The following is a 16,005-nucleotide window of genomic DNA, read 5'->3' as shown; positions in this document are numbered from 1 at the left end:
AGATTTTGGCCAAAATGAAAAGGTCTAAAAGTCCCATTTTTGACTGCGAAAATCACTTTTGATGACCGCTAAAAAATCAAGGGTTAAGGTTAGAGAAAAAATAAAAGTGGTTTTAAACATCATTCATATGCATCATTTTGGGATATGAGTTTCAAAAAAATTAGAAATGGTCGAGCGAACTCACCCGTTGAATCTGTATGGAATGACCCTAAAGCAAGAAAAATATTTTTAGGTCAATATTAAGTTTTTCTAGAAGGTCTCCACAAGCGACTTCTTTTAAGGCAGCTCTTCACAGGCAGCATTGCGCCAGAACTGATAGCTTAGTATTTTTTTCAAAAGCAATCACTTTTTTTTCTGTGGAAAACACCAATTTGCAATTGTGATTTTCATAGGTGCATGTTTCAGAGTTTGTACTCAGTTTCAGAAATAAAATGAAGGAGTTTTGGAGGAGTTTTGAAGGAGTAAAATGAGATTTTGAAGGAGTACTAATGGAGTGTCATTAAATGATGTCACACTTTTTTTCAATATATTTGACCATCAGCACCCTTTATCAAAGTGTCACACTTCACCCCAAACGTCTCCTCTTGTCACGTCACATTTTTTACAAACATATTGTTACAATAACTGTGTGATGTCACTTTTTGTCACCCTCTCTCTTCCCCTTGTCACAATTTCATGAGCCCGTCTCCTCCTCAAAGCATGACATCACTTGTGGATGACCCTTTTTACAATATCATAACTGCAATTAACTAAACAATTGTTTTTTTAAAGCAATCACTTAATGTAGTACATTTACTTATGTAGTTTTAAATATTTAAATAATAAGACAACTTGACTTTCACTGCTGAGAGTGTGGTGGAGGAAAAAAACAATAATCATAAAACTTGAAAAAATAGCCAAGTACCATTTAAGCATGTTTTACTTCACATATGAAATGTCTTAGTCTTCTAATAAAAATTTTACCTTCAATTTTTATGAATTAACTATGATCAATTTGTAAATCGAAAAAAATAAATGCACGAAATTACAGACCCCAAAGTGGTTTTTTTTTTGGGGAAAAAGTAGGAAATAAGGAATCAAAAATTGAAAAAGTAGGAAAAAAATCACTTAAAAAAGTAGGAAAAAATAGGAAGAGATAGGACTGAACGCACGTCAAGAGGAAACAAATTTAGCGTAAACTTCTAATGTAAAATAAACTAACAGTATTTTTGATTCAAAACTGTCCCAAAAATAAACTATTAGTACTTTTGAAGTATTAAAGGGATTTAATGAAAGACCGAGTCGTAAAAACAAAACGAAAGAAACAAGCTGACAATCATCAGTATGAAAAATAAACTGGTGGAAACAAAGATACTAAATACAAAAACATGAAAATAAAATTTAAACAAAGAAACACCTTTCAACAATAAAGTAATAAAAATTTTAAGTGTAAAAGAATAAAATGCGATATAGCAATCGAAAAAAAAATCATAATAACAATAATAATAATAAAACTCATATTTTGGTGCAAAAAAACCATTTTTGTTAAAGATTTGTTTTGTCAAAAACGAAAACATTCCTTTGAGAGCATCCATTTATCATTTGAAATACTAACACTTCAGCTCCTCTTGTCATAAACTGCGATACAAAAAGAAAAGTAAATATTAATTTAGTTTTAGTTTAAAATAATCAGCAGCTGACATGCATTCTTGCATAAACAGACGTGCAGATATTTGAATTTGAAAAACAAAAGAAAAAAGACTGAAAATGCAGAACTAAAACAAATTTGTTCTTAAATATGGGACATAAAATTTATAATAAAATAATTAAACTAAATAAATAACAAAATAAGTATACTAAAGGGTTTGTATTATGTTATATGTTTGTAGCATTCAAGAAAATTTTTTGTTTTAGGAACGTCATTAATGGGGGTCAGTGGGATCAATTTCTCCCCTCCCTGGCTTTAGAAAATTAATGCTTAACTATACAAGTTTGTGCGGTTTTTGTTGTTTTCCGACAAAATTTGCGTTCAGTATACATCCTTCACTAGCCATCCGCGGGGGAAAAATCAAAATGACGGGCCATTTTTAATTTTAATAAAGCAATAAAAACGAATATCGTTTTACTGGTTTGATGATTTTTTACCTTCTTCCAAAATTTTCGTCAAGGAAAAAAATGAAAAATCCATGCATGGTAAACATAACATTTTTACTCAATCATCACCATACAACAAAACTGTTCACGAAATTGAGAGTGTGGGTGGGGGGAGCAACTCCTCGATACTGATGATATATCAGATTAGAAAATACCCATTAAAAAGAAAAGAAATACAGTACATATTTGCTTGTGGCTCTATCCCCCCCCCCCCCCAACTTTTAAAAATGTGAAGAAATAAAAACGGAATCTCGCATTTAAATTGGTTTCCGATTTTTCTCCAAAAATCGGGAACGTTTTGCCAATCTAGGTTTTGCAGAGGTTTTTTTTTTTGCAAATACACTTTTTGCAAGGAAAGAAACTGAAATTTTATAAATTTTATAATCATGTTTCCTATTTAGAATGAACAATAATCATATTTATGTATGAAAAAAGTTAGTTTCTGCGATTATTTTTGAAGTGTTCCGTTTTTGCGAATTTCTGTTATATGTGGCTTTTGTTTTGTACTAACATCAAGAAAATATGTACAGTGTACAGGTTTTTCATTTTTTGCTTCCTTACATTCTTTTTAAGGTTTTACATTGTCTTTCAGTTCAAATAAAGCTCCATTTCCCTTGTAATCATCTATACGAAAAATTGGTGAATAGGAAATTCGGCTTTTCCCGCACTTTTTGAACAGTCGGCAGTTTACTTTAATTAAAGTTTCTAATTGACGGGTAAGTAATATATAATTGCATCAGAATGTGTCAGTAACCATTTCTTTATTGTTTCGTTAAAACAGTAGGACTGAAGTCGGGGCAATAAAAACAAAAGTCAATCATAAACACAGCAATGGTAAAAAAGTCACTTACAAAAATATAACTTATAAACACGAAGACGCCGCGGGGTTCCTTCCAAAAATTACTATAGTCAGTCAATGAAAACTTCAGGATCTGCTTGTTTTTTTTTTTTTTTTGCTTTTCAAAATTGAAACATGCAGAAAATTATCGTTGCCACATCGTAAAAAAAAGAATCAATGCACAATTAGAAGTGCTATACTAAAGAAAGAACAAGTAGGAAAAAAAAAAAGGAAAAAGTAGGAAAATAAGGAGAGGGCTCTAAAAATAGGAAAAAGTAGGAAAAATAGGAATTCTTTGGGGTCTGAAATTACTACATTAAAATCGCCTTAGTGACGAAGTTAGTTGTCAATCGAAGTATTTTCTGTTATAGAGGAAGATGATGTAGTCTTGAACAAAAAAAGAAGGAGTTTTGAAGGAGTTAAAACCAAAATGAAGGAGTTTGAAGGGCCCTTCAAAATTTTTTTAATAAATGAAGGGGTGTTGGAGGGGTTTTGAAGGAGCATACGAACCCTGTGTTTTGGTGATCATGAATATTTCTTAAAAACTACTTTTGAACCTAAATGAAGAACCTCACGGAGCCCCAACTACTGGTTTGAGGAAAATAAAGTTGTTTGTTCCAAAAACATTCAAAATGTTACCAACCTTCATCAAGATGTTTAGCAAACTGCTCTCCTATTGCAGCTAATAATAATTCCTTCCACACCTTCGGCTGAGAATAAAATATAACATATTAAAAGATTTGGCAAGTTTTGTACTGTAAAACTTGAATTGTCAAGAAAACTTAATTCTTCTCACTGTGTCGTGCTTATTCACTTTGAAATGCCATGAACCACCATGAGAATTTGCTTCATCTTCCCACACGGGTCGTCTCTCGCCTCTCATAAGATGATAACTGTATTTCTTTTGAAGTTCTCTCACATCAGGTATGTTGTTGTAAACACTCCAAAATGTCTATGGGATATGCACAAAGAAAGTAGTTTAGAACAAAGAATTTAAATCATTAAAACCAAGAGAAAGGTGCCTCTTTAGCAAGAATTGTTAATACAGTAGGACCTCCATATATCGAACTTCCACATATCGAAATTTTTCTATATATCGAAATTCCAGCACGTTTCCATGTTCATTACATAGAAAAATTGTTTCTATATATCGAAAAAATCTCTATGTATCGAAATTTCTCTCGAGACATTCGTAAATTTTTTTCCCACTTTAGACTGTTTGTCTCATGAAAAATGAAGGTTAGGGGAGGAAATTATGTTCACTAAAGGTTGCTACGAAACTCATAAGGAATCTGGAGTTGAGGGGTGTGTGGATAGGTTGTTGTTCCGTTCTGGAGTTCTTAAATTCCGTCAAGTTCATTTCAAGTCTTAGTTCTAACCAGTAACACTGTAAAATCAGTTTCAAGTTATCGCTTTTGTCTGTTGATTGTCATTTTCAGTCTTTTTAGCTTCAGTAAAAATCATTCAGTTTAAGTAGATTGGTTTTTTACTTTTCTCTCGATTACATTGTCAAAACGAAAATACCCTAATGTTGCGGATCAAGTTGAATTGCCGAAGAATGAAGATGTGTGAAGGCGCAAAAGTGTAATTTCTGTTAATTTTTTAATTCTTAACTTTTTAATCCGATGCTCGTAAAAATTAAAAATTGGGTTTCATACACGAAAATTAGCTTTAATTTTAATATTTTAGGAGATTTTTTATGATAAAAACAGATTGTTTCTATATATCGAAATTTCTATATACCGTAAAATCCCGAAAGTAACGCCCCTATCGATTATAGCCCCCCTTTTTTTTGTGGAAAGTGAAATTATTTTAAAATCCTGAATATACCCCCCCCCCCCTTTTCACCTGAAAAAAAATCTGATCATCGTCATTTTCCACTCCCTCTAAAAAAAAGGATAACATTTTCTGCTTTACTTGAAAAGCAATTACAGAGGTTTAGTTCTCCCCCCCCCCCGCCCCCATGTGCAGGTTTTCTTTTCTAAAAAAAAGAAAGAAAACAGAATGATTTGAACAAAAAGGAAAAAAATGGTCTCCACGGTTTATTCCTTTCAAAATGTTTAGACTCCTTTTGATGCAAGGGCGCCTGTTTTTTTTTTGTTGACAGTATTACAGCAGAAATTTATTTGACTGTACTGCTTTTTATTTATTTTAGAAGGAGCGTTTTTGTTCTGACTTATGAAAATGAACAATCTTCAACACGACGACATTTTGGAAATGCGTTGCTTAAAAAGTAGCGCGAAATTTAAAACTTACTTTCGGGATTTTACGGTATTGAATTTATTCCGGGCAATTTGCTACTTCGATATATGGAGGTCCGACTGTATTAAGTATTTACAAATACAAATACAAAAGTGACGACCAGCAACAGGCTCTGGACCCAGCTAGACTGGTCCTAGTCAATTTACAATCCCCAGTGAAGATCAATGGCCCTCTTAAAACTGTCTACTCCTTTGCTCGTTACCACCTCTTCCGGTAAGCTGTTCCAAGGTTCCACTACCCTGCTAAAATAATAATTTTTCCTAATATCCATGTTAGCCTGAGATTTAAATAGCTTAAAACAATGACCCCTTGTCCTGTTTTCAGTGCTAAACTTAAGCCCCGTAACATCTTTCGTTTTAATAAATTTAAACAGCTGAATCATGTCCCCTCGGTCTCTTCTTTGCTCAAGACTGTACATTTTTAGCCTTCTAAGCCTGCAATCATAATCTAAGTGGGAAAGTCCACTTATTAGCCTTGTAGCCCGCCTTTGAACCCTTTCCAATACATTAATGTCTTTCTTAAGATAAGGAGACCAAAACTGAACAGCATACTCCAAATGGGGTCTTGCCAAACTTCTATATAAGGGCAGAAGAACTTCTTTAGATTTATTTGAAATAGATCTATTGATAAACCCAAGCATCTTATTGGATTTACATAAAATAAACACAGGGTTCGCACAAAGGAATATCTGGATTTTGAAAAATTATATTTCATAAACTATTACACTTAGCACTATTATAAATGAAACATAAAAATAAAGATATTTTGTTCCAGTTTCTTTTCACTCACAAATGTTCGCGTGTACACCTTGAGTAATGTGACACACATCTAACATATATTTTGATGTGTTTCACTGTCAACTTTTTGTAATGCTACACAAATGTGATCTTTCTGTTCTTGCAATGTTGTAAGAAAGCGTTTCTTAAATTCCAAGGACACCATTCAAAGGTTCCATGAAACTTTTTTTATTTCTAAATGTTCAAGTTCGTCATTTATAAAAACAAGGTTTGAGTGAAGTGTTTAACCCCTTGAGGACCAGCGCTCGGAAAACGAAGCGCAGCTACGGGACCGAACGTTCTGAAATGGAACGCCGCCATCGGCCCGCGCATTTACAGCAGTTAAGCCTAACTGAACAAAAATATTCATATAAAATCAGCATCTCAAAATAATGGCTTGAAATTTTAATTTTGTTTAAACAATGTACTACTGATTACTAATTACTAATATAAAGACTATTACATTATTAGAAGGAACGAAATAAGTAGAATACTAAAACTTTAACCATGTGCACAAAATTAAATGATATGTGCACAAAAACAAAGTTAGAGTTTGACATCGTGAGTGTGGAATCAAAGAAAAAGAAATGTAGCAAAAAAATATGTTCCTTATGTAATTTTGATTAAAACAACTTAGGTCAACGAATTTAATCTAGTTATATTTCCCACGCGACAAGTTTCAAAACTGCTTCATAATTCACTCGAAAACATTCCCTTTCACTCACTTCGCTAATCATTTTTATTGCAGTTTCCCATCCCCAAATGAAAAAGAATAAATACAGAAGAACAATATCAGAAAGGATTCAAAAATAATCATAAACTTCAGGCCTCTTGAACTCATTCCTCTACTCTCATTGAACGGGGAATCCCAAAAGTCTGGAACACATACGCGAAAATATTTTAACCTTCCTTCCCTCCCCCATAATTTATTCAGCTAGATGTATATCTCCTTCAATTACTCGTAAAAAAAAGAGAAGCAAAGATATAAGCAAGAGCAATTGAGACCTCATAAATCATATGCGCAGAGTAGTGATTCACTGTTGTTTACATTAAAAAAAAATCTATCCCATTGAGAGGCCCAAATAAGAAACTAAAGCGTGTACATGAAGGTCAAATACCATGTGACTCGAATATGATCAAAGTTATAGCCATTTAGCGCCATCTAGTATCATTTAAATATTCAATTCAATCGTTCCATTTCGAGAAAGCATATACGTGACGCTGGGACTACAGCGTCGATCAGAGCACGTAGCGGATAAGTGACGCTGCGCTGATAGGAGAGGAATCGTTGCGTAGCGTCCGCGTGACGCTGGGTGCGAACGGGTTAATAAATATTTCCGGAATGAATGGCTTAGAAAATATCAATAGTAGATAAAAAAAAAGCTGTTTGTTTGAAAACTAGTGGTACCTGCACGGCTTCGCCTGTATATTTACAAATGATGTGTAGTGAATTTTCTCGCCAATTGGCTTGTGCCCACGTTACGGTTCCACGTTATGATAATTTTGTATCTCGCCAATTAGCTCGTGCCCATGTTACGGTTCCACGTTATGATAATTTCGTAATTTATTCGTTCATCTTATGATAGTTTTGTTCTTAAAATTGGAAAAGAAAAAGAACAAAATCGAATATTCGAAAAATCGCTTCGTGGTGCATGCGCCCCCATGCTACATACTAACTTTGTGCCAAATTTCATGAAAATCGGCCGAACGGTCTAGGCGCTATGCGCGTCACAGGCATCCTACAGACATCCTACAGATATCCTACAGACATCCAGACATCCAGACATCCTCCGGATAGAGAGACTTTCAGCTTTATTATTAGTAAAGATAAAACATTCCTAAAGCGTTGCATGCAAACTATGCTATTGAGGGAAAAACAGGGGTTCCACAAAAAAAGACGAAACTCAAAAGGGTTCCACTTATCCCCCAAATTAAGAAACGCTGTTGTAGGCAATGGGGGGGGGGGTAGTTATAAACAGTCTTTGACAAAAAACCCCATAAAAACGAGCCGATGTGTGCATCACATCACTTCCTTTTACACCAACATAAAGTTATTTCCCCATTATTGGCAATTTTAATGTCATTCAATAGTTAGCTCTTTAAATATCACCAACAATGGCCAAATGGAAGCCAGATTAAAAATAAAAAAAATGGCCAAATTTGTCGCCAAGTTGGCGACAAAAAGCTTGGCGATATATTCCCAAGTGTTTGCATAAATTATAACACCCTTGGGTTTGCATTGAAACTAACATTGATTTCCCCCCAAAAAAGTGTAAAAGACCCCCTTTGGAACATTCGAATGCAACCAAAAAGGGAGGTGCACAACGAGACCCCACTAGGAGTATACATACCAAATTTCAACTTTCTAGGACTTACCGTTCTTGAGTTATGCGACATACATCCATACATACAATACACACATTACATACAGACATATGATTCAGTAGTTTACTCTCTAAATCCCCAACAATGGCCAAATTAAAATAGATTTTTAAAAAAATATCAGCCAAATATGTCGCCAACTTGGCGACCAAAAGACTGGCGATATATCGCCAAGTGTATCACCAAATTATAACACCACTTGAGTTTACATTGAAATTAACAATGATTTACCCCCAAAAGGGGGAAAAAGACCCCTTTAAAAACACCTGACTGCAACCAAAAGGGGAGGTGAACAACTAGACCCCACTAGGAGTCTACATACCAAATTTCAACTTTCTAGGACATACCGTTCTCGAGTTATGCGACATACATACGCACATACGGACGTCACGAGAAATGTCGTTGTAATTAACTCGGGGAATGTCAAAATGGATATTTCGGGTGCTTATACATTCTTAGGCACTTATCCGCGTGTGGTCGGGTTGAAAAAAAAAACTCAACATTAATTCGGGGGTGAGCAAAATGGAAGTTAAGGCCTAATATTGAGTGAATTTTTTTCGCGAATACAATACTTCCTTTTTTGTAAAAGGAAGTAAAAAGGGGTCCTAATACAATAGTTAATGCACATGTAAAGAACGTTGTGACCAAAAAACCTCCTCCAGAAGGAATTTCTGGCTGCGCTAGTGCGGAAAGTGCATGCTTAAGTAATGACGTGATTAGCTCCCCTTCACCCCCACTTTTTTTTGCAATTTCATTTTTTGAGGGGGGGGGAGGTGCAAAAGTGCCCTGATCTTCTCATTTTTTTCGAGGTCGGGCAAGGACTTCATACTGCATCCAGTGGCTCAATTAAAAAATTAATTATAGGAGGGCAACTCTTAAAAATTTCTCGACTCTGGAGGGAGGGGGGAAGTATATGGAAGATTCACTTATACCTAATTGTCATGCTACCTTCACTGCATTTTTTAGTTGTTGAAGCTCATCAAAAATCTTTAGCTTTTCTTTAACTGTCAGAAACTTTCTCTTTTTACTTTATATTTTCACAAACTGTTGATGAAACAGCGCTCTTAAGTGCTCTTATATTTTACCAACTTTTGTATTTAGATTGAAAAAAAAAAAAAAATAAGGAATAGTGATTTGTGTACACTAACAAAGCAATGTTCAAACTAGTCTGGTATGAGAACTCCTGCTGTCAATGATGCTAAAGGGATGAAGGTCCATTCCCGTAAAAAATATTTTTAGCCAACAACAAAGCCGAAACTTACACACCGTGATTCTCTTCCCAAAATTTTTTGTGCTGAGGCTGAGAAATTCGCATTAGGTCTAAACATTACTGGCATAAAATTCATGTTATAGCTGCTTTGTGTTAAGTCAAATCTCATTGTAGCGTGAATCGACTGTACATGAATTTAGAGAGAAATATACTATGTTACAAATGCTCAATGTGTGATCTTTTTGTCCCAGCAGATCTAATATGCAGCCAAGTAAAAATACTATCTGACCTGAACTACAGGAATGCATTTTTGCAGCATTCTCAACCATTTACTTTGTGATACTGCGAAATGTGTGGAACAAACTGGGGTACAGATGTGATATACCCCCCCCCCCCCCTGGCGAGGATAGAATTTTTAGCTCATTTCGAAAATCGCCAACGTTGGCGATAAAACTTTTTCCGATAGCCCTAGTAACCCTGCAGAATATACCTGGGAAGTACAGATGTGAACTAATTCTTTTCGCACGTGTGTCCGTGGAGGTAGGTGCACATATGTTCCGCTCTTAGGGTGATGTTGTTTCGTGCAATATACCTTACAGGAATGCTTATTTTGTGTTAGTTTAAATTCAGTAGTTGTGTTTTGAAGTAAAAACATTAGAAAATGCCAGTTTCTTCAAACTTGAAGGTTAATTAAAAGTTAACTCCAACGTGGTGTGTATCTGTAACGTGCCATTGTCATATGATGTATTGTTTTAGACTGAGTGTGAATATTTATACCATATAAAAAGGTAAGTTCTTTATTTTAGAATTCAAAAAAAACCTCTCACTTCCAAAATTCTTTGTTTTTACAAATCCTTGAGGAGTTCTTGTAGTACACATAACTGTGATCATACTCCGACTGTAATGTATATTAACAGTCCGAGGGATATATTTCGACTTGTAATTAATACAATAATTTATTTCATTGTATTTTAATATGTTTACAAAAAACCCCTGCCCTGTACATTTTTGAAGCATATATTTGTGATGTTTTTTGTTGTGCTTTTATGTTGTTTTTATATATATTGTGTTCTGAAGTGCTTTGATCATGTTTTCTTATCTGATTTTTTCCTGTTGGAGCTAAAAAAGCATCGCTAAGAACGATGTATGACATATGTCGTCATACATCGTTTTCTTGGCGACGCTTTCTTGGCGCCAACAGGAAAAAATCGCCAAGGGTGGGGTATATCACATCAGTTCCCAAACTGGATAACAGTTTAGGTGATAACATGCAACAAAGGGCTCCAAGAATGAGCATTTATAGTGGAACATTTTGTACAATGTGCCCACGAATTACACATTTGTGTGTTTAATTGAACTTTATTGGAATAAGAACTTTGTACAGTGATCTCTCGCTTATACGTGACCTCTATTATACGCGTTTTTCACTTATGCGCGTTTTTCTCATGGGCCCAGCCAGCGATATAGGAAAACAATGTTAACTCTTGTTCATTTATACGCGAAACCTAAAATGCACTTTTCACTTATGCGCGATAAATTTTTTTCAATTTTAATTAAATCGCCTAATTCGCACTTTGCTTATCGGAAGATTTGTACCCTTCTTGTTCTTTCTCTTGAAATACATTCACACGACGTTATTCCATTGTTCGAATTCTCCAAAGAACGTGTTTTTTTTTTTCCACAAGTGTGCAATAGGGGGTGGAATTAGTCTTGTGATTGACTTCTAGAGGGGAGAACAGGTTACATACAAGAAGGTTGACGTCACTAAAAATCGTGCTCAAGCGGTAAGCGTTGACATAGCCTATCGAAAATCTTTTGCATCCTCGTAGACTATAGCACTGATCACGCGACATTTTTTTTAGGTTTTGGGGAATTCGCTTACGTACTAAACAGTGCATAAAAAATGACAAAACGTACAACTTCAAACTTGACTTTTTTATTAAATCACAATGTATAAATGGAAGTTATGTGCGAATTTATTCATTAGTATTAGTAGTATTACTATTAGTATTACTATAACTGATGTTAACTTATTGCATTTAAGCTAATTTTTGGGTTTTTCACTTATACGCGAATTTCACTTGTGCGTGAAAATTCCGTTGTCCCGTTTGGTTGCGTATAAGTGAGAGATCACTGTACATTTCTATTCAAATTCATGTATCACTTATTGCAATATGTGCAGTAGTTTTGAAAATATGACTATTTGAAATTTCAATCATTTGTGCTTACCAAGTATTAAAAATACATTGTTTAGCACTGGTACTAATTTATATAAAAAAGTGGCCACTGATGCAATTACTACTACTGGTCACTGGTGATAAAAAAATTCTTACAATTTTGCACTTCACTACAAAGCTAATCCAGAACAATTGTGAAAATAAAAGAAGTTACTGAATGTTTGTTAATTAATTTACCTGTACAGTTGAAACAGTATACACTTTTTGTAGACTAGCTTCATATTGAGCAGCAGAAATTCCTCTCTCTGTTCTATCCCGGAAAGAAATACACATAAGACCTTAATGTTAAAACAAAATTCATTTTGCAATTTTGTTGAAATTGAAAAAAAAAAAAAAAGTGTTTACAAATCAACAATTGAAATTAGCCATATAAAGTTTAAAACACTTTTGAATAAAAAATTGTAACCTTAATCACAAAACAAGTTTGGTTCCCAGAAATTGTAACTTTTCAAAATGTAGACAATTTTATAAAAATGTGGCTTTCCAACATTAAATGACACATATACAAATACAAATGTGACGACCAGCAACAGGCTCTGGGCCCAGCTAGGCTGGTCCTAGTCAATTAATTAGTCCCCAATGAAGATCAATGGCCCTCTTAAAGCTATCCACTCCCTTGCTCATTACCGCTTCTTCCGGTAAGCTATTCCAAGTGCCCACGACCCTGCTAAAGTAGTAGTTTTTCCTGATTTCCAAGTTAGCCTGAGATTTAAATAGCTTAAAACAATGACCCCTTGTCCTGCTTTCCCCGCAAAAATTTAATCCATTTACATCTTTCATTTTGATAAATTTAAATAACTGAATCATGTCCCCTCTGACTCTCCTTTGCTCCAGGTTATACATGTTAAGCCTATTAAGTCTGGTATCATAATCTAAATCTGAGAGTCCCCTTACTAATTTAGTTACCCTTCTTTGAACCCTTTCCAATACAAAAATATCTTTCTTCAGATAAGGCGACCAAAACTGAACAGCATACTCCAAATGAGGTCTTACTAAACTCCTATATAAAGTCAGAAGAACTTTCTTAGATTTGTTTGAAATAGATCTATTGATGAACCCAAGCATTTTGTTGGCTTTGTTACTAGCAATACTGCACTGTTGACTAAACTTGAAGTCCTGATTTATAAACACACCCAGATCCATAACATTTTCTGCCTGATTTATGACTGAACCCTGTAAACGATATCTCATACGCTTATTTCCATGACCTAAGAGTAGCACTTGACATTTCCCTACATTAACTGCCATACCCCATTTATCTGCCCACTTAGTAATATGATCTAAATCCTCTTGCAGCTGATTTACTTGTTCTTCATTTTCGACAATCCCCATAACTTTTACATCGTCAGCAAAACAATTCATGCTTCCAGAAATATTTTCATTGATGTCATTCATAAATATAATAAACAAAAGAGGCCCTAAAACTGATCCCTGAGGAACCCCACTTAAAACATCACTCCAATTAGAATGATTTCCTCTCACAACTACTCTTTGCTTCCTACCAGTGAGCCAATTTCTAACCCAAAGTAAAGTTTTTCCTCCTATTCCTATGTCAGCTAACTTGCTGAGAAGAGCAACATGCGGTACCTTGTCAAAAGCTTTTTGAAAATCAATATAAACAACATCCACACATTTTTTGTTATCTAAAGCTGAGGTCATCTGTACACATTGCATTAAAGTTTTCATTAATATTTTCCGATAAACAATTTCATTCAAATAATTAAGGGGAGGTGGGGCACGTAGGTCCGCCTTTTTACTATCATTTTTTATATCATCAAAAAATTAAACGATAGTTGGATTTTCTACAATAAGTTTCACTAAACACTTCTTGCAACCCCACAGATTTTTTTGGAAGTGTTGAATTGATAAACTTTTTTATATTAATTTTTTAACGGAACCTAGTAAATTGGACCAACCTGCCCCACGGGTGGGGTACGTTGGTCCACATAACTCAAACAACTTTGTTACCTATCATTTTTAGTGATAAATGCTATTAAACTTTGCAACTACCTTATTCTCAGTGCTGTGTGTAGAGTGAAAAATATTAAGGGTACATATGTGATATACCCCCCCCCCCCCTTGGCGAGGATAGAATTTTTAGCTCATTTCGAAAATCGCCAACGTTGGCGATAAAACTTTTTCCAGTAGCCCTAGTAACCCTGCAGAATATACCTGGGAAGTACAGATGTGAACTAATTCTTTTCGCACGTGTGTCCGTGGAGGTAGGTGCACATATGTTCCGCTCTTAGGGGGATTTTAATTTGAAGTATTTTTAAGTTGAGCGGGACATATGTGCACGGCCTGATGCGGGAGTGGATGGAAAAGAATTTAAAAAAGAGGTAAGTGCACTTACTTTTAAGTATTGTGTTCTTAGATAGTTATTTTTTGATATCTTTGTTACATATATCGCGATGTTTATTGTTGTTTTAAGTTCTTTTAATGATTGTCTTCTTAATGTATTTGTTGCTCAGTCCTACTCTTAAAAATGCTGAATTTTATTGATAAATCTGCACAATAATGGTGCATATTTCACACTTAAAACTGTGTCATTATTGTACACTGAACGGAAGGAGCCACCCTTGGGTGTCTCCATGAAAATATACATAACTGTGACCATACTCCGACTGTAATGTATATTAACAGTCGGAGGGATAACTGGCGAGCCAGAGGTCTCATAGTACTTTCGTGATGAGACCGAGGCAGGGCTGGCGAGCCGAGGTCTCATTACGAAAGTACTATGAGACCAAGGGCTCGTATCCCGGAGAAATGATGAAAAAAAAATTAATGCATTAATTTCGACTTGTAATTAATACAATAATTTATTTCATGGTATTTTAATATGTTTACAAAAAACTCTGGCCCTGTACATTTGTGAAGCATATATTCGTGATGTTTTTTGTTGTGCTTTTATGTTGTTTTTATATATATTGTGTTCTGAAGTGCTTTGATCATGTTTTTTTATCTGATTTTTTCCTGTTGGCACTAAAAAAGCATCGCTAAGAACGATGTATGACATATGTCGTCATACATCGTTTTCTTGGCGACGCTTTCTTGGCGCCAACAGGAAAAAGTCGCCAAGGGTGGGGTATATCACATCAGTTCCATATTAAGTTTAAAGATCAATATAACATATTAAATTGATTTTTTGATAAATAATCTTTATTTAAAAACAGCAATAAGCATTCACCATTATTTTTTTTAAATCAAAAGAAAAATCATAGAATATTGTTATAATTATTGAGATTTAAGAGAAAAAAAAAGTTTTTAAATTGTGTAGGGTAGGTTGGATGGGTCCAACGTGCTCCAAAAAGAGTGGATCAACCTACCCCACCTTCTTGATCTGAAAAAGTGATGTCATAATTTTTCTCTTTTTCACAAAAAATGAAAAAAATGCCAATTATTACGAGCTAAAAAAACTTACTTTAAGAAAAAAGTTCAATTTTTTTCTGGCAGTCTTGATGAAAACAATTAAAAAATAAAATAAAATTCCAGTTTCTTGAAAATTATGCAGAACTACTGAAATAACACTTTCTGGAATAAAATTGGTTCAATATAACAGTACCATCTGATTTTATTATAGGATTTGTAGGACCATAGGTGCTATTTGTCGAGCGTAAAATAAAATTAAAAATAATAATAGCATTAAAATAATTGAGACCGGTCCAATGTACCCCATATTGGGATTAATATGTAACCCCCACAAAAAGGCAATAAAAAATAGATGGATAAACATTTTTCCCAAAATAGTTTATTGAAACTTAAAGCTTTACATGACAAATTCAGAGAAATGATCCCACGGAGATGGGTCCAGAGGCGACCTCCAAAAAATTTCTTATTTGGCAAATTTTGTCAAACAGTTAGGGGCAATTCTCCAAAAAATGTCCCGTGCATAACGCTAAGTATTTAATTTTATTAGTATTTATGGGATTAACTGTTATGCTTTGAAAGCATATCAACGCATGTTTTATTCCCCAGCAGCATTATTTTTTGAAGACTTTGGTTAGCTGGAAAAAATTAAAAACAGGTTTACGCGCAGGTCATTTTTTTCGAGAATCGTCCTATGGCAGATTTGGAAAACGCATTGAAACTTTTTTTAATGATGCCTAATGTTGTTTCTCTTTGGATAGAGGTAGTAGTGTGTGTCTGTTCATATTTTATCAATTACCA

General features: G+C 34.5%; 1 protein-coding gene across 1 annotated transcript in view; it reads right to left on the bottom strand.

Moving 5' to 3' along the window:
• LOC129217732 (eukaryotic translation initiation factor 4E type 3-B-like) overlaps nucleotides 1–16,005 on the bottom strand; it is a 36,203-nt gene that overhangs the window by 19,465 nt on the left and 733 nt on the right. The window contains exons 2-4 of the mRNA XM_054852068.1: nucleotides 12,016–12,088; nucleotides 3,768–3,923; nucleotides 3,615–3,681 (exon numbers count right to left, since the gene is read on the bottom strand). Of these exons, the coding sequence (XP_054708043.1) occupies nucleotides 3,615–3,681; nucleotides 3,768–3,923; nucleotides 12,016–12,088 (296 nt within the window). The remainder of the gene's footprint in view (nucleotides 1–3,614; nucleotides 3,682–3,767; nucleotides 3,924–12,015; nucleotides 12,089–16,005) is intronic.

Source organism: Uloborus diversus, chromosome 2, assembly GCF_026930045.1.
Source record: "Uloborus diversus isolate 005 chromosome 2, Udiv.v.3.1, whole genome shotgun sequence".
NCBI classification, from domain to species: domain Eukaryota; kingdom Metazoa; phylum Arthropoda; class Arachnida; order Araneae; family Uloboridae; genus Uloborus; species Uloborus diversus.
Note: the sequence above shows the minus strand (reverse complement) of the source record. Positions and strands in the feature narration are given on the sequence as shown.